The sequence below is a fragment of the Canis lupus genome, chromosome 31, assembly GCF_003254725.2.
Source record: "Canis lupus dingo isolate Sandy chromosome 31, ASM325472v2, whole genome shotgun sequence".
NCBI classification, from domain to species: domain Eukaryota; kingdom Metazoa; phylum Chordata; class Mammalia; order Carnivora; family Canidae; genus Canis; species Canis lupus.
Window position 1 is genome coordinate 38,616,681 of NC_064273.1, and position 19,004 is coordinate 38,635,684.

Consider the following 19,004-nt stretch of genomic DNA (forward strand, 5'->3'; position numbering starts at 1 on the left):
CTTCAGGGAATGAGATGAGCCAGTTTTCAGTGTGGCTTCGCAGAGAAAAGAAGAAGAAACCGACTTTGGGGTAGCAATCTTATGATGACAGCATCTTGCTGAGTCTACAAAGATGCGTGTGTCCAGCAGAGCTCTGTGTCTGGGAGCAGCGAGGGCATCATGATCCGAAGACGTCAGGGGCACCGAGCTCCGTGTGCATCCCAGGGAACACCAGCCACCCGAGCGGCTTCGGTGCGGCTGTGACAGGCCCTCGCCTCAGGCTGCAGCATGGCTCTCTGTCCCCTTAGTTCAGCATTAAAAAGCAGGACGGCCTGTAGTGGACAAGTAAGACTAAGGCAAAGGCAAAAACTGTAAGATATTTTTATTAAAAACCCTAAATTTAGGATTGCCATAATTTTTTTTTTCCGTGGCCCCTTATCACTAAATATTTAAGTGGGGGGAAATATTGTAAAGTACAAGAATCATTGTTGGCTTTGGGGGACCTTGCTGTAATTCAAAACAGTTTGTATTAGTCCCACTGTGTGGGGATGCTCATCAAAATGTCGTCTTTGTGCATTCTAGAATCTTTTTCTTCAGTAGGAAAACCATTCTCGAGTAGGCTGCATTTTGGGGCCAGCATCTTGAGAAAGCTGAGAGCGTCAGAAGATGCAGCACTTGAGCCCCCGTAACAAATGAGTTGTGTTCCCTGGGCACTCTTTGTGAGGTGCAAGCGCTATGACCGCCTGAGATATGGGGTGGGATGGCATTTATTCCTCCATCTACCCATCTGCTCATCTATTCATCTGTCCATCTACCCATTCATCCATCCATCAACCCATCTACGTATCCATCTACCCATCTACTCATCATTTATCTACCCATCCATCATCTATCCATCTGCCCATCTACTTATCCATCCACCTATCCACCCATCCACAATTCTGCTCATACACTCATTCATCCGTCTATCATCCATCCACCTACCCATCTGCTCATCCATCCACCCATCCTCCCAACTATTCAATCATCCACCCATCCATTCATCCATCTACCCATCCATCAACTCATCTACTTATAAACCTACCCATTCCTTTATCTACTCATCATCATCCGTCCATCTTCTGATCTATTCATCTATCTGCCCACCCAGCCATCTACCCATTCTCCTGTCTACCCATCCATCATCTGTCTACCCGTCTGTTCATCTATCCATCCACTCATCATCTACCCATCTGTCATCCATCCGCCCATCCATTCATCTACCCATTCATTCATCATCTATCCATCTGTCATCCATCTATCTTTCCACCCATCTTTCTGTCCATCATCCATCTATCCATCCATCATCCATCTATACCCATCCATCAGCCATGCATCAACCCATCTATTTGTCCATCCGTTCATCTACTCATTTACTTAACCATTTCTCTCATCTGTTTAGCCATCCAGCCTTCTTTCTGTCCATCCACCCACCCATCTGTCCATCCAACCGTTACTCATTAGAGTCTTTTGTGTGCTGGCACCAGGGATTTGGGCACACACAGGGCAGGTATAGGTGCTTGGATGGCAGTGGCAGAAGGACAGCCCCGGCTTTTAGGCTTGGAACTTGCTGTGGAATGGGGCACTTGAAGTACCATCTGGTGGATGATGAGGGTGGATTTGTATGATGCATTGCTGCTCTGATGTGTGTATCAGGGAGGAAGAGATGGGTCTTCCCCAAACTCTGGCAGAAATGGAAGTCACCATGTCTACCAGGAGAAGGGCACAAGTAAGGACAGTTGCTGAACCCTGTCCCCCACCAACGAACAGCAAATGTAATGGAAAGAAGGCCCAGGTTTTCTAGAAGCTGTTGTGACAGATGTATGGGTGCATTTCATGGCATTCATACTGAGGGGTTTCATAGCACAAGTGGGGACCCCACTCACCTAGAAGGACGTCTAGCAGGTTTGCTTTACAGGGTAAGATTTGTGAGGTTGTTTTCAAAATACTACGGAGATCGGATCAGATCTCAGCAGTGCCTAGGATATTAGTGTCGTCGTTACTATTCATATTGCAAATACAGTTCACCCTATTGTCTTCTTTTCCTTGGATTCCAGAAAATAAGGTGTATTTTTCAAGCAAACGGGATTTCGGTTAGGCTGTGGTAAATAGAGCAAACAGAGGCAGTATTGCAAAGGCATCGTTACCGCGTGTCCACTGTGAAGGACAAAGTAGGAGTGTGAAAACAGTGCTTCGTGAAGGTGGCTCTTCTACTGTGGTTTGTTCTGAGCTGGTAATGCCACTTTGTTGTTCTGGAATCGGGCTTCAGCAGCGTGTGTGCATTTGTAGGGTTGCTGTTGCTCAGGCATGCCCTGCCGAGGAGCAGGAGAGGCAGCCGAGGGGGGAGAGCCTGGAGGTCTGTGCACCTGAGCACACAGGTGAGGGGCGGGGCCGGGGCGCAGACCATGTGACCAGCCAGCCCAGCGCTCGCACACAGCTGGCCCTGGAGGGGACTCAAGGACTCAGGCTTCTTCCATTCTTTGATGGAAGGTTCTGGAGTCATCCTGGGGAGTGCTGCCCATCCTGGTCCTGAAGGTGGGCGAGAATACAGGGAAGCACGTTGTGTGGCCAGGCCTGGGAGCGTGGAGTACGTCCCCTGGGAGAGGAACCTCTGTCCCTGCCCGCCGCTCCACGGGGCTCGGCCTGCCGCGGTGGCCGGTGAGCCACGAGCCGGCGAAGCTGGCCTGGCCGGGGTGACGCGCCCTGCCCTGCCCAGCGCGGGGCCTCTCGTGTACCTCGAGTCTTCTTCTGGGGGCATCGTTGTTCTCCCGGCCACTGGCTCCGTCCCGGGGGCTCCTGCTTGTCCTCCGGAGCCGCATCTGAGGCGGGCGAGGACGATGGAGGAGGGAGCCAGGGACCATCTGAAGGGTTCGCGGGGCGGGGGGGGGGGGGGTGGCGGCGCTCATAAACCACAGAATTTTAATCTTGGGCAAACTTGTTTCTGTATAAAATAGACATGTTTGGAATACTACGTGTCGTGATGGGGATTGAAGGGAATAAATGCCTCAGACTCACAACAGTGTCTCGGGGTTGAGGGCCCTTGGGTTCCCTGTATCCGTGACGGGCTTTTATGGAGGCTCCCGGGGGGCCTCCCCGCTGCGCCCCCAGGCACCCACAGCGGCGGCCCCACGTCGCGTCGGCTTGTCCTCTGCCTGGCAGGATTTCCTTCTGCCCGTGGTTTGGCTACTTGCACGGTCTCGATGAGCTCTGACCTTATGCCGAGGTCTGCAGGGCGTCTGATACTCGCCGGAACAGCAGCGGGAAGGGTGCAGTTCTGTCGCCGGCGACAGCAGGTGGGGCTGCAGAGACGGAGCCCGCAGCTTCAGAATGGGGTCTGCTACTTCCCAGCCCGTTTTCAGAGTCTGTAGAGCAAGGCGTGTGTGTGTGTGTGTGTGTGTGTGTGTGTGTGTGTGTGTGTGTAGGACAGCGGCGTAGAATAAAAATTCCATTTTTCTCCTCGTGGAAGCGATGTCTATTGTAAGAATTAGGAAATACAGATGCAGAATAAATTTTATGAAAAAGCAAAGGTGGTAATTCTCGTAAACCTCTGAATATAAGCCGTCTTCATAGTTTCGTCCAGTCGTTAGGACTGGACTCAGACCTCGAAGGTTAGTGGCGGTTACGCCTCTGTGTCGGGGGTGGGGGGAACCCAGTGATGCCGACTTGTGCCTTGGGCCCTCCCAGTCCCTCCTGGGGGGCGAGCTCACTCTGGAAGCGCCCCCCGCCCCCCCCCCCCGCCCCTGCTCCAGCGCTCCCAGCTCAGGACCCTTACGGAAGCACTTCCTACAGCCCCCAGCTCGCTCCCTCCCTGTCCCCGCTGAGTCCCGGGATGGTTTTACTCTCTGGACCCAACGTGGAGAAGGCCAGCCAGGCCAGGTGCCCCTGGGGAGCAGGGCCTCGGCCTTCACGGAGGCCGCCACGTGTCTACAGAGCCCCCTCCCCGTAGCTCAGCCCACCCGTGACTTTCATGCTCTCTGACACTTGGACAACCAACGTCTCTCCGTACTTAGTAACGGATGAGGCGAAACCAGAAAGCGTATCAAAGCCCATTTCCATTTATTCTTTCATAAGTTTTGTTCCTGTTTATGTGCCATTTTTAAATTAGGTATTTGTCTGTGCGGTATGGACCGCAGCAGGTGTTGAGAGGTTGCCCGAGGACCATGGTTCTTTGCCTCAGGTAGACGGGCACAGGGAGGCCACCGAGCGCCCCGGGCAGGGGCATCCAGAAGGTGCTGCCTTCTGCCCCGGGAGACCCTGGCACCCCTGGATGCGCAGGGACAGGCTGGGCCGTGTATCGGGGGCCTCGGCGGGAGCCCGTGCTTTCCCTAGCGGGGCTCTCCCGCTGGGGCCACCGGTGGTCCGCGGTCTGCGGGGCCCGGAGCAGGGGCTGCGTGGGGACTGGGGCTCCAGCTGCTGGAGCCACAGAGCAAGTTGCCTTTGTGTCTGCGGGTCCGACGCTGTGCCCACTGGCTTCCTCCGTCCCCCGTGATCGCCCCGGGAGGTGCGGGGCTGCTGACCGCGAGCCGTGGACGTCACAGCGGCTCTTCTGTGCGGCCGCCCCGGCGCCCAGCCTGGTGACTTGGATCAGAACGGGGAGACCTCAAGTTCGCGCGTCTGGAACTCTGGCTTGCGGAAGCTCTTCCGGATAGGACTCTGACTCTGACTCATAGTATCATGAGCTTCTATCGTAGGTGAGGTCGGGTCTTGGCTGCCCGACTGCGCCCGTGCCCCTGGTGTTGTGGTCACCGTGGTATCGGGCGCAGGGTTCAGAGAGCGCACCTGGAAGGTCAGGGGTTAAGTTGAGACATGACTTTGAAAATGTGTCTCTTGAAGGATTACTTTGATCCCCAGAGAGTATCCGTGACCGCGGTCTCCCGCATCTGCCGCGGGATGGACGGCGTGGACAGAGCTAACGCCCTGCCTTTGCCTGCCGCTGCCGCTGCCCGGCGTTTCGGCCGCTGTCTGCCCCGTGTTGTGTCCAGCGAGCCTGGAGATGCGAGTCCCCAAAAGCGGCCTCAGGCGGCGGGATGTGGGGAAGCACGAGCGAGCGGTCCTCGCCGCGCCGGACCTGCTTGTGCCGCCCGCTGCCGCCGCGCTGACGACGGTGGCCGGCGCTCAGGGGTCTCTGCACGTGGGCCCCCGCTGCGGCGCTGAGCGTCACTGACCCGACACGCGCAGCCCCGGGAGCCGTGCCTGAGCCGCGCAGCTGTAGGCTCGCCCCCGGTGGCCACGCGAGGTGGGCTCTGCCGGGCTGTGACCTCAGCAAGGCATTTAGAACCCACGTAAGAGGGAGCGACGGCCACGGCCGCTGGCGAGGCATTTCTTCACCTTGAAGTGTACCCAGATCACCTCTCACGTCAGTAGTAACCAATTACAGCTGCTCCGTTTGCAGCTGTTCCCCACTTAGGACCCGAGAGGTAAGCTAGGGCTTTCCAAGTTTAGACGCGTTTGAGAGAACGCTGCGAACGGACGTGCGGGCGGCAGTCGCGGTGTATTAGTTAGCTGGGGACACTCCAGAGGGGACGCCCCGTCTTCCGCAGCACTCAGCCTCGCGGAGCCGCTGCCCTACTGAGCGTCGCAAGCACGGAGGATTAGCTCTGAGGCCTGGTGGGAAAGGCGGGTGTCCAGCCGGAGGGGAGTGCTCAGGAGGACGGGGCGGGGGGGCGGCTGGGGCTGGCTCCGCGGGAGGTGCCGGCCTCGTTGGGCAGGCAGCCACAGCACCGGCCCAGGGCCTTCCGTGCCTGCAGCACCCCAGCTCCAGCCGTCACGGGCCCGGGCGCCCCTGCAGGTCCTCTGTGCTCGGGGTACTCTCCTGGCCACGTCAGGAAAATCCTAGATACCCGTATTGATCGGTGAATAAAAGCGAGTAAATAGAAATGTGTTGGAAAGTTGGGACTCTGCTCTTTGCCATGGCTGAGTCCGGGCCTCCCGTCTGGTTTGGGCCTGCTGGCCGGGTTCCTGTGTAGGGCGCCCGGGGGTGGGGGGGTCCACCTCGGCAGCTGCCTCCCCGTGCCTCCGCACTGAATCTGGCCTGGCTCAGGGCTTGGGGCTTTGTGTTCTCTAATAAGGTCTGGATTGTTAACAGTAGCTCGTCTGTTTTTTGGACGAGTTGACATCTAGTTGGCACATTTCAGTAAAAATTATAAATTAGGAAAAATTGATAAAACCCTGTGTCTTTCCTTCTGGGAAAGATCAACACATGGCCCTCATTAGAGCAGCAAACTCTGAAGAGGATGGAACCTGAACGCAGCCAGCATGTGGAGCTCCCGCCTAGTGGTCGGGTGGGGGTCCTGGGTGTTCATGGTTGTCAGAGCACAGTACGGCTTACTTTGGGGAAAGCAGCTGTGGCAGCCAGTAAAGACCCTGGGATGGGGCAGGAGCCGGAGGTGACACCTCCTAACCTGCTGGGAGCTTGCCCAGCTTGTCTCAGCAGAGGCGAGCAGATGCAGGGCTTTGGAGAAGGTGCTGGAGGAAGAGCCCAGGGCCACCTGTTGGGCCCGTCCCCGCGGGCATGATGGGCAGGTGCTGGGCCAGCAGAGGCAGGGAGGCCCGGGTACCTGGCCTCACGGCGGTGGGGGAGGCTGCTGACAGCAGGGGCACAGGCTGCACGTCCTAGGCTTCAGTGAACGGAGGGAGGTGGAGGGTGACCCCCTGGGGTAAGACAGTGGCAGAACCCCTCCAGGAGGTGGCCTGTGCAGAGGTGCAGCCTGCAGTGATCCGGGGGCAGAGCATGGCAGCCCCAGTGACCCAAGGGCACAGGGCCCTGTGCAGAAAGGCAGTTGGTGGGGCGCTGAGGAAGCCTCTGGGTCGGGCAGAGTGGAGGAGGGTCCAGGGCCGTCCCCTGAGTGGGGAGAGGCAGCCTCCCGGTCTGAGTGCGGGGCTCACCTTGTGAGACACGGCTCCTGTGAGGGTGACGTCAGATTCCAGGAGCAGACAGTGGCCGCGTCACAGGGACACAGGGGGCCCAGCTCTGAGGCCTGGTGCACGTGGCAGAGGCGGGGAGGCTGGTGTATTCGGTGCTTACCTTCGGAGAGCAGGGAAGGTGTTCAGATGCTCTTGGGATGTTTGGGGGCAGAGAGGAGAAAGCAGCGGGCGCCTGCATGCGTGTGTGGGCGCAGGGAGGCCTGGCGAGACGGTGGGCTCTCACGCGTTTGCATCGGTACAGTCTGTGCAGAAGATGCCAGGTCCCCCCATGCGCCCGACCCCGGGGTCACCCCTGCCCCCCCCCAGCACTGCCCCCGCTGGGGCCCCTCTGCTTGCTCTGCTTCCACGTACTGCCCCTACTCTCAGCATGCAAGGTCTCCGTGATGCCGTATTTTTAATGAAGGGGAACTGTACCCACAACTTGATGAGGTTGCCTCCCTTCGTTGGTCTGATGGCAGAGCACACGGTGTCTGTAGTGCTTGCTCCTCCTGGTCTGTCCATCTGCCGGGTGTTAGCGGCCTCTAACCAGCTGTCCTTCGGCCGCCATTCAGTAGATTCCCCTCCTCATCAGCGTTTCCCAGTTAACGTAATGAATGTCATTGTGCATTGCTGTGCTTTTCTAAAAATAATTAAGACTTCGTGTTTTAGAGCAGTTTTAGGTTCACAGCAGAATTAAGGGGAAGTACACAGATTCCCCCCACACAACGGCCCTGTATCACCTGCCCCCACACTGGTATGTTTGTTACAAGGGGTAAACCCGCACCGACAAGTCATTTCCACCCGAGTCCAGTTTCCTTGCAGTGGTGCGTATGTCTGAGGGTTTGCACAGGTTTAGGATAGCGCCTGCGCCTGCCACCGTGATAGTATCATACGGCCTGTTTTCACCGCCCTAGAAAGTGTCTGTATTCTACTCCTCCCTCCTCCCCACCCCCCGCCCCCCAGCCTGCCCCGTCCCCCCGGCTGTGCCTGCCCCAGACCGTCACGCGGTGCGCAGCCCTCCCGCCCTGGCTGCCGTCGCCGGGTCACCCACGTCTTCGTCGCCGTCTCCCTGACGGCCTGGGACGCGGAGCAGCCTTCCTGATCTGCCACCTGCGTGTCTCCGTGCAGGTCTCCCGTCCGCTCTTAAACGCGTTGTCAGGTCGTGTTGTTGAGTGTTCAGAGATCTTTACGTATTGTAGGCGCCGTCCTCTATCAGCTGTGTCTTTTGCAAATATTTGCTGCCGGCCGGTGCTTGTCCTCTCACCCCCCTGACTCTCGCAGGACAAGGTCCAGCCGGTCAGTTGTTTGTCTCCTGGATTGGACCCGTGGTGCCGGGGCTACAGGGTCATCCTCCCGTCCAGGGTCACCGGGGATTTCTCCTGTGTCGTCTTCTAGAAGTGTCATAGTTTCGCATCCTACGCCGCGTCCGTGACCCCTTGTGAGCCGGTCGAGAGGAGCATAAGGTCCGTGTCCACGTTCCCTCTGCGTGTGGACGTCCAGTTGTCCAGCACCGCCTGCGGAGGGCACGGCCTTCGCCCCGTGGGTGGCCTCGCTCCTTTGTCAAGGATCCGTCGGGGGCGTTCGTGTGGCTGTTTCTGGGCTCTCCCTCCTGTTCCGTCCACCTGCTGGCCAGTTCCTTCTCCAAGGATATTATTTTGTTTATAGAACAGTGAAAACAAAATATAAACCATGAGGTTTATTCTCTAAACGTGCTGGATTGAGTTGTTGAATTTCAGATTATTTTCTTTCAGATGATACAAGGATTTTATATTTCAGTTACTTTTGTTAAATAATCAAATCATCATTAGTATTTTTGCTATGGCCATAAAATTAATCAATACTTTTAGCAAGTTGCTTGATTCATAGTAAATTATCAACACAAATCTCCATTTTAATACTTCTCTTTTAATTTTTTTTATAATTTTTTAAAAAATACTTCTCTTTTTAAAAATTTGCAGGTGTAGAGGCACCTGGGTGGCTCAGTCACTTAAGCCTCTGACTCTCAGTTTCAGCTCAGGTCATGGTCTCATGGGTCATGGGATCAAGCCCCACATCAGAGTCCACACTCAGTGGGGGGTGGCTGCTTACAGATTCTCTCCCTCTGCCCCTCCCCCTACTCATTCACTCACTTTCTCTCTAAAATAAGTAAATCTTGGGCAGCCCGGGTGGCTCAGCGGTTTAGCGCCACCTTCAGCCCAGGGTCTGACCCTGGAGTCCTGGGATCGAGTCCCACGTCGGGCTCCCTGCATGGAGCCTGCTTCTCCCTCTGCCTGTGTCTCTGCCCCTCTCTCTCTCTCTCTCATGAATAAATAAATAAAATCTTTAAAAAAAATACAAAAAAAAAAAGTAAATCTTTAAAAAAAATTTTTAATAAAATAAAAATTTGCAGTGTGTGGCTGTTAAAAATAAAAGCCATAGCACCCACAAATAATATGTAAAACTTTTCTTTTTTTTATGTAAAACTTTTCTTAAAACCGTTCTGTTTTGAGAATAAAAATGGATGAAATCCAGTAATAATTGCTAGTAATTCTAACCAAGTTTATTGCTTTTGTTTTAAGCACTTTTTAGTCTATGCATTTTTAGCGAATTCCTAATTCACTAAAATAGAATTTTCAGCAGCACGATAGAAACATTCAGGTTCTGGGGATCCCTGGGTGGCGCAGCGGTTTGGCGCCTGCCTTTGGCCCAGGGCGCGATCCTGGAGACCCAGGATCGAGTCCCACATCGGGCTCCCGGTGCATGGAGCCTGCTTCTCCCTCTGCCTGTGTCTCTGCCTCTCTCTCTCTCTGTGACTATCATGAATAAATAAATAAAATCTTTAAAAAAAAAAAAAAAGAAACATTCAGGTTCTGACACATCTTTAATATAAGTAAGTCTGTTCTCTACATTTCATCCCAGAATATCTCTGTTCAGTAAGGGAGGGCGAGGGCGTGAAACAGTAGGAAGGGGCACAGCTTCACTCCGCGCGGTGGAGACACGTTCCTATTATACTTTTTTTTTTTTTTTAACCACATCAGCCTCTACAACCACCATCCACTTAAGAAATAAAACATCGCCAGTTGAGTTGTGTTATTTGAAAATTTTTTTTTCAAAATGTTTTTCCGTGCGGTCGCCCGTGTCTGGTGCCCGTCAGCGACTCGGGCACCACCGCGTCCACACAGCGAGGGCCTGAGTGTGCCCTCTGGGACTGGACCTTGCAGCTGTCACACGGGTGGTCAGTCCGTCAACCACGCACGTCGTCGTGGGCGCTGGCGCTCCATCGCGTCCCACCTGGCGGGGCTAGCCCTGCCTCGTTGCTCCTCTGGTTCAATTTCATGAAATTGTTCAAACTGTTTATTTCTCTACACAAACCTCTGAACCAGCTTGCCTAGTTCTACTAAACGAAGGAAAGTTGGAACTGAAATGGACCCACGTTAGACTTAAATCCAGGTCCTTTGATGCCAACTTGAGTGATCTTTTCACACCTCAGTGTGAAATCCTCCAGTTAAACTTGCTTCCCACTGCACAAGGGGCATCCTGGAAAATGAGGAAACTATTTCAATATTGCTCTCAAACGAACCTTTGTTTTTTTTTTTTTTTTTAATTGGCCATTCCTGGAATTTTGTTCAGTATGGGATTTTTTTTTTTATGGGGTTTTAATTCTTACTTGTTTATAGTTCAGGCCCTAAGAAATGCTTTTCGGAATGAAAGAAAAATGGTTATGTGAAATGCTCTGGAGTGCTTGCATTTATTATTTTGCTTTGTTTTATAACCTTTGGTACCAGAGTTGGCATTTGTAGAAGCTGAAAATGTTGGTTCTGCTCTGCAAGAGATTCTGGCTTCCATTCTTAATATGCATGTACCCACATGCCACTGGGCACAGCCTGATTATTTTCTACTGCGAGACATTTTCTGTGTCCTTTTTTTAGAATTTTAATATGTAAGAGCAGGTAAACAAGGTGAGAGCTACACAAGTCAGGTGAAGTCCACTAGAGCAGTAGAGCCAGGCACGTCCGTGGCTCAGACTCGGCATCGTGATCCGTGTGGGTCTGCGCTCCTCGTCCCAGACCTCCAGAGAAGCCAGCCCCCTGAGCGTACCAGTTACTGGTTGATTATATAGTGTGCCTTCTGCCTACTTTTAATTTAACTTTTCATTTTGAGATAATGTCAATTCACACGTAGCCCTAGGAGACAATAGAGAGCCCCTGCTCACTTTACACAGAGGATGTTGACCTCCGTACAGTCGCCATCTGGAGCATCCCTCCTGTTGTCCTTCTGTAGCCACACCCACATCTTCCCCAAACCCTGGTGACCACTAATCTGTTCTCTGTTTTTCTCATTTCCAGGATATTATGTATCAGTGGACCATGCATTGGTCCATACAGTGGATCATGAGATTGGGTTTTTTTTCACTCAAATCCTCTGGAGATCGTCCAGCTTGTCATGTATATCATTAGTTTGTTCCTTTTTATTGTCATGTAGGATTCCATGGTGTGGATGGACCGTATTTTACTTAATCATTCACCTGTTGAAGGGCATCTTTGTTTTTCCCAGTTTGGGGTTATTGTGAATAAAATTGCTATAAACACGTACATATATATAAAAGCTTTTTTTTTAGAATAGAATTTTTTTTTTTCTTTACATAATCTACCCTCAGCCTGGGGCTTGAACTCACAACCCCTAAGATCAAGAGTTGGTTCTCCAGTGACTGAGCCAGCCAGCCGCCCCCATGTACCCATTTGTTATGTGAACCTGTCTTCATTTCTCTGGGATAAATGCCCAAGTTTATATTTTAAGAAACCACGAGACCATTTTCGAAGGTGGCTGCACCTGCCACGGTCCCAGCAGCCGTGTGAGTGACCTGCTTCTCCGCAGCCTTGCCAGCACTTGGGGCGCTGTTCTCCGCTGTTCTTTATCGTAGCCATTCTCACAGGTGTGTAGAGGCCTCCCATGTGGTTTCGAGGTGCATCTCCCTGAGGGCTGGTGACATCAAACACCTTCTCACGTGCTCATTTGCCATCTACATAGATACCCTCTTTGGTGGTTCGGCTCTTCCTGTATTTTGCCCATTTTCTAATTGGCTTGTTTTATTGTTTTGAGAATCTCTTGTGTATCCTATTGGTTGGGTATGTGGCTTTCAAATATTTCCTCCCTGTCTACAGCTTGTCTTTTCATCTTCTCAGTAGGGTCTTAAACAGAAGTATGTGATTTTGATGAGGCCCAGTTTATCCATTTTCCTCTCATAGATTATGCTTTTGGTCTGCAAACATTTTCCCTCGTCCTAGATCCTCATCCTATTTCCTAAAAGTTGTGTAGTTTTACGTTGAAGCCCTTGGTCCATTCCAAGTGGATTTATGTGTAGGGTGTAGACTTGGGTGTCCACTGCCCCAGCATCCTGTCACCTTTGCTGACAGGGCTGTCCTCCCTGCCCTCAGGTGCTCTGGCACATGGTCAGCAGCCGAGCGGCCTGCTGAGTGTGGGGGGGGCCTCTCCGTAGACCCTCCCTTCTGCTCCGCGGTCCCCGGCTGTGATGACTGAAGCTGTTAGGAAGTCACTTTCCAATAGATGCTTTAAAGTCCTTCCCCGTGGGTTCTGACGTCTCTGGGTGGCATCTCCTGGTTGTTTCAGTTTGAGATCTTCATGGGCTCTCAGTGTGGTGAATGATTTTTTTTTTACTGAAACCTGAACATACTACGTCACAAGACCCTGGGTCTTTCTTCAGCCTTCTGTTCTTTCTGGCTGACCGTCCCGCGAACTGCTGCCAGGGTCCCGGTTCCCCCCGAGGACCGGGGTTGCTGCTCTTTGGGCCTCCGGCAGCCCCAGTGGGGATGAGATGGGCACTCGGTACCTCGTCGCAGGCTCCCCGAGTGTTCCCCTTGGCTGCATTGCAGCTGGGGGCTGGGGTCCCGTGTCCCTGGCAGGTGCCTCTCCTGGACCTTTGACCGAAAGAGCAGTTCTTGTTTTGTTGGTGTGTTTTTGTCTATATCTGGTGCTGTTCCCAGGCTGCCAGCTTCTTCAGCTCCCGGGCTGGGATGATGAGGCCGACAGCAGACCCGGGCACTCCCTGCCGAGCCGTTCCTTGGTCCCCAGAGCCCTTCCACTGTTTGCTTTCTGTGGAATGTCCAGAGTTTTCGCTTGCACCAAGTGGGAGCAAAGGAAAAATCCCTTCTGCTGATTTAAAACCGGTGTTCAGTTCGTAGGAACAGAGTGTGTTGGACAGGTTTGCATGTTGTTTCCAGAAGGGATAGTCTGGGCTTCCCCGACGTGCTTTGTGATCGCCTGTCTCACAGCAGCGCTGTGCTCTCCTGCTGCCCCTGCCACCTGCCTTCAGGGGTGCCCTGGCCTGCCCCCCAGGCTCCGACTAGCACTCAAGCACCCGTCGTCCAGCCGAGCGACCCCTCAGAACACCCATGTCTCACCGACGGCGTGTGCACATCTTCCCTCCCACTGTGGATCTCAAGGAAGTGACTTTTTATTAAAACTTTCCATAATGGGAATATTGAAACACATGCAAATACGGAATTGCTACCGAACCCCCACATGCCCATCAGCCGGCATCAGCATACCAACCTTGACTCCTCTCTTTCATCCAGACACCATCTGCTCTTCCCCCACCGTGCTGTGCTAGTTAATAATAATAAATAAATAATCGTTTCATCTGTACGTACTCAATATATGTCAGGAAAATTTAAGTGCTATTTTCACACCTAAAATGATTAATAATTCCTTAATATAATCAGCTATTCAGATAATTTTTATTTTATTTTATTTATTTATTCATGAGAGAGAGAGAGAGAGGCAGTGACACAGGCAGAGGGAGAAGCAGGCTCCATGTGGGGAGCCCGACATGGGACTTGATCCGGGGACCCCAGGATCACACCCTGGGCTGAAGGCAACACTAAACTGCCGCACCACCGGGGCTGCCCTATAATATTTATTTTTTAAAAAAAGATTAATATATTTATTTGAAAGAGAGCGCAGGTGTGAGCATGGGGGGACAGGAGAGGGAAAGAGAGGGAGAACCCCAAGCAGACTCCCTGCTGAGCACAGAGCCCGACACGGGGCTCGACCCCACAACCCCGAGATCTCGAACTGAGCCGAAACCAGAAGTCGGGCACTCAACCAACGGAGCCACCCAGGTGCCCCCACATAATATTTATGTTTAAACTTCTCAGCAGCAGAATCCATTTGATTCATCTTGGTTTTGTAGCATCCACACTGTGCTTTGCACAATAATACGTTTCAAGAAAATCTATCTTGAATTAATTAGTATAAACTAAAAATGCTTTTAAAACTATGTGGAACACTTTTTTTTTAAAGGATTCTCTTTTATTTTTTTTAAAGATTTTATTTATGCGTGAGAGACATAGAGAGAGAGAGGGAGAGGTAGAGACACAGGCAGAGGGAGAAGCAGGCTCCATGCAGGGAGCCCGACGTGGGACTCAAACCCGGGTCTCTAGGATCAGGCCCTGGACTGAAGGCAGCGCTACCCGCTGAGCCACCCGGGCTGCCCCAAGCATTCTCTTTTTAAAAAAGATTTATTTACTTGAGAGAGAAAGAGAGAGTGAGCAAGCAGGGGGCGGGACAGAGGGAGAGACAGAGACACTCTCAAGCAGACTCCGCGCTGAGCATGGAGCCCGGGAGGCTCACTCTCACGACCCCGAGACCATGACCTGAGCTGAAATCAAGAGTCTGACGCTCAAGGGACTCTAAACAGAAACTCATGTAACTTCTAGCAACAAATTTGCCACGTGTGCATGGAGAGTCAACGTTGTTAACAAATGGTCGTCATGAAAACTATGTGCATCTTACGTACAGGAGAGTCCTAGCGTATGCAGGATTTAGCCCTAAATTTTAGTCACCATTTTTTCTAAAAGCACTGAATTTGCCTTTCAGCGACTTATGAGTTCTGTTTATACGTAAAGCCAGTGTGGCCGCGACATTTGCAGTCTCCTTTTCCTCGCTTGCCGTGTGATGGGGTCGTTCGCTGCAGACTGTGCACCGGTACAGTGTTGCAGAGCCCAGTACTGTAGCCACAGTGTTTAGAAAGGAGACCATTCAGCTTGTTAATGATTAGGTAATGGGGGTAATCGTTCTTTGAGGATTTCCTGTGGTTTCTCCTGCCAACGAAATAAGTTATACGTTACTAAGGGATTGATCCGATTTGGGTAGTTGTATGCTCTTGAGTTGCATCCACCCGAGATGCTGTTCGGGATGAAGAAGAGCAGGAGGTGAAATCCTGGGATGTTCTAGCTCCGCATCTTTAGTTTCCCGCCCAGACCGGAGTCCCCCGAGCAGCGACCACAAGGGGTGGCGCGTGTGTGGTTCCATGTCTTCTGTCGTGACGTCCCGTGAAGAGCTCTCCCTGAGACGTCCTTGCCCTCACCGTCCTCGAGGGCCCACCCCGCTGCAGGGCCGCCCTCCCAGAGGGGCAGTCGCGTCCCAGGGTGGCCCCTGCACCTCCCTCCCTGTGCCACCTTCCCACCTGCACTGTCCCCCACCCCCCGCCCAACAGCACAGCCCTGGTCGTGCTCCCCCGGAGTCCTGGGCCGTGCACGACAGGTGGGCGCACAGGTGTTCCATCCCGGGCAGCAGACCTCACCATCCTTGTTTTGCAACTTTCTTCTTTAGTTTGTAGCGATGTCGTACCCGTTTCCACCGGAGCAGGCTGACCTCACCTGCTCATGTGACGGCCACACTGAACATTACTTTCTTGCTGTCTTTCAGACAGAAACCGTCTCCGCCAGTCAAGGAACCCCCAGAAGTACTTTGCCATGGACACAGAAGATGAAGAAAACATGAGTAAGACCTGGCCTATCATGTAGCACCAAGTAGCTAACGCACCATTGAACCCTTAGTGTTCTCGTAAATATCTGTGATGACACTATTTGGGAAAAGTGGCTTTTCCTACAGTATTTCCTACAACATTAACAGTGGCATGTTTTAAATTTCTGATGTATTCTCTACAGTAGGTCCCCGCTGTGGGCATAGTCCTGCAGCCGTCTGCCCGGACCTTCGTCGCCGCCAACCTGGGGCCGTCGTGCGTGTTCCTGAAGTAAAACACATGCCTCTAGATGCACTGGCCACGAAGCTGGTGGTTTCATGCTGTGTCACAGCGGGGTCTCCCACTAGTGGCCGGGTCTTCATCTGTGCAAATCTAAGATACCCTTTGAGATCGAGTTAAATACCTGGTCATTTGGGATAATGCGACCTAAAGCTTCCCCCCAGATACATTGGGTCCTCCCCATGCTTTGAGGGAATGGGGTTCCCACGAGGCTACTGATTAAGTTTCCAAGACTTCAAGGAGCCTTTGGGCTGCCGTGGGCAGAGCCCACTGTTGGGCCCAACCCGCGTCCCACGTTGTCCACCCCGGGGCGCAGGGTGGCGAGCCTCGGGGGCGCACAGCTTCCCTCCCTCCTTGGCGTTCTCTGTGAAAAGAAGTTCCCTGAACGTCTGCCTCCTGTTTGATCTTTAATCCCAGATAGCAGTGCACCCGAGTAAGGTTTGGAGGCTCCCGCAGAAGTTGGGAGCTTTTCGTCGGGAAGTCACGACAAAGACACCATTTTTCTGATGTGTGTCTAGATGCACTTTCTCACGGGCCTGTGGTCGGTGGTCCCAAAGGAAGAACAGGTGACACCTTATGGACAGTGGTCACCCGTGACTGCACAGAGCTCAGTCTGTCTCCCCAGACTTCACCCAGAACTGACCAGCCGAGGCCTTGGACCTGGGCTTGTCTGGTGCTGAGCCCCCAGGACCTCCCCCAGCAGAGCCCTTCTGCCCCCGTCCCTGGGCGGCTGCATGAGCTCCGCTGTGCGTAACGTGGAGGGGCCTCCATTTCCACTGGTCGCTTCCACCTGCCATGGCCATTTTTGCCCACGTGGGGACCGTGTAAGCACCCGTCCCCCAAGCTTCCTTTTTTCTTTTATTAATATTTTATTTATTTATTCACTCATGAGAGAGAGAGAAAGAGAGGCAGAGACACAGGCAGAGGGAGAAGCAGATCCCATGCAGGGAGCCCGATGTGGGACTCAATCTGGGTCTCCAGGATCATGCCCTGGGCTGAAGGCGGTGCTAAACCACTGAGCCACCCGGGCTGCCCCCAAGCAGCCGTTGTTAATCCTTATTTTTGGGACCGTGGGCTGTCGTCCACGGCGGGAGTCCTTGGGTTTGGGTGGAACCTTAGCGGCATGTAGACCGTGTGGTTACTCGCCACGATGAAGGAACCTTCTGAGTGATTCTCCTGGAAAGATGAACGCTGGTTCCCAAGCTGGCAGTGCTGGGCCCGTCCTAGATCTCCTGTCGTTTCAGAGGCGACGAAAGGTTTCATCACGGTTGCGTTTGCATCCGTGAAACAGCAGCACGCCGTGTGTGCCTGAGAGCCGTGACGGGGTGACGGGGGTGGGGGGGGGCTCCCTCTAATTCTAATATTTCTTTCCTTTACGTAGTAGCACTTCTGATTAGGTGGAAGCTGGGCAGCATTTGAGCGTTCCTGCAGCAAATAACAGCCTGGAATCCGTGCGAAACCATTACAGAAGTAGATTTTTCTTACAATTCTCAAGATTCTCTGTCAACCCAGGACTGGCTGTTTTTATTTCTTAAAGGCGAGCCTCTGTCTCAGAGGCTGTGAGCGTGCGAGGGACGCACGTGTGCACACACCCGCGTGGCCTCGCCGGCCGTCCTCCTCAGCAGCGGCGTCGGGATGGAAGCCGCCACGGAGCGTGCGCTGCCCTTGCTCACTTGTTAATCTAACTCTGCCCTTTTTAACCTTTGTTTCTCTTGAGCACCGAAAGGAGTAACCTATCGAGCTTTTGCTGGAGGATGTTATAAATGAAAATTTAGTGTCCATTCCGTCAGCTTTGTTAACTGGGAGAAGTGGTGTGTGTGGGGGAAGCACTGGGAGTATTTGGCGCCTGCAGAGAGCCCTTGCAGCCGCCCCGTCCCTGCCTCGGTGCCCGGGGCTTGGGCTTCATCCAGGGTTATTCCACATCGCAGGCCTGGGAGTCCGAGACCTGGAACTCTGGGGGTCGGCGGCCGTCAGCCCAGACTTCCTGTCCCGTCTAGCCTCCCACGTGCACGTTGCTGTTGGCTCAGCATCACTAGAAGCCACCTCTTCATGTCGAGGCAGAAAGACCCCAGGGCCGCCCGTCAGGGACCCTTGTAACCCGCTTGCACACGTGCGGAAATTACTTTGGATACTGACCTCAGCGCTTTGAAAGCCAGAGGCAGGTCCCTCAATAGATCTGCTGCGAGGGCCGCAGCTCCCCAGGGTCATTACCCCCGCGCCCCACCGGGCAGACGGCCTGGGAAGCTCAGCCAGGGCAGCAAGGAGTCTTTCCCTTCCTCTTTGTTTGATAAAGCTGGAGAAACCTATGGGGAAGAGACAATACTTTTTTATGCCCCCTTTTGAAGTTTAAAACCGTATCTATTTTGCCAGGAACTTGTAGACTCTTAAAATGATCTTCATTAATTGTAAATAGAAACTGCCTTTAAAAGGTGAGATAACCAAGTTATTCTGGAAATCCATCAAATATTTGTTTAAAGAAAAAAAAAGACAAAAATCACTGGCTTTACTTAGGAAGATGTAGCCTGTTTGCGGCTTCAATTTTACGCCTCGTTATGATTTTTTTTTCCCCCATCCTGGCATGGAGTAAGGATTCGGAGCTCAGAAAGCCCCTGGGTAGCTCCGGGATATCAGAGATCACCCCACGTCCGGAGCATTTCCCATGATGGATGAGGCGTTTTCTAAGATTGATTCATGGGCTAAATCAAATCACTGCACTGCACGTACCGGTTTGAATATTCCAAACCCAAAAGCTGATTAGCTTGCGAGTGCATATGTTAATCCTGTTACCTCTCCTGGGAGATGCTGCGGTCCGGAGCCCGGGTGAGCACGGCCCGAGGGCCGCTGACATTGGGGAGGAGGGCCCATGTGTCAGTCCCGACATCACGCTTGTGGACGGAGAGTTTTCAGGATTAATTTATCGCCCCGTATTTCGATGAGCTTGAGTAATAAAAGAGCTCTAGATGCTTCAGAATATTCTTAAAGGAAAAAGAAATCATTTGAAAAATTGACCTCTTCACGCGAAAGCGGGAGGTGACCGTAA

The 19,004-nt window shown here is 52.9% G+C and overlaps 1 protein-coding gene across 5 annotated transcripts in view; it reads left to right on the plus strand.

Annotated features, from left to right (window-relative positions):
• ADARB1 (adenosine deaminase RNA specific B1) overlaps nt 1–19,004 on the plus strand; it is a 137,379-nt gene that overhangs the window by 74,003 nt on the left and 44,372 nt on the right. For all 5 annotated transcript variants that reach the window (XM_049104654.1, XM_049104657.1, XM_025462178.3 and 2 more), the window contains one exon: nt 15,628–15,702. In XM_049104654.1, coding sequence (XP_048960611.1) covers nt 15,675–15,702 — 28 coding nt within the window. In that variant the 5' untranslated portion in view covers nt 15,628–15,674. The remainder of the gene's footprint in view (nt 1–15,627; nt 15,703–19,004) is intronic.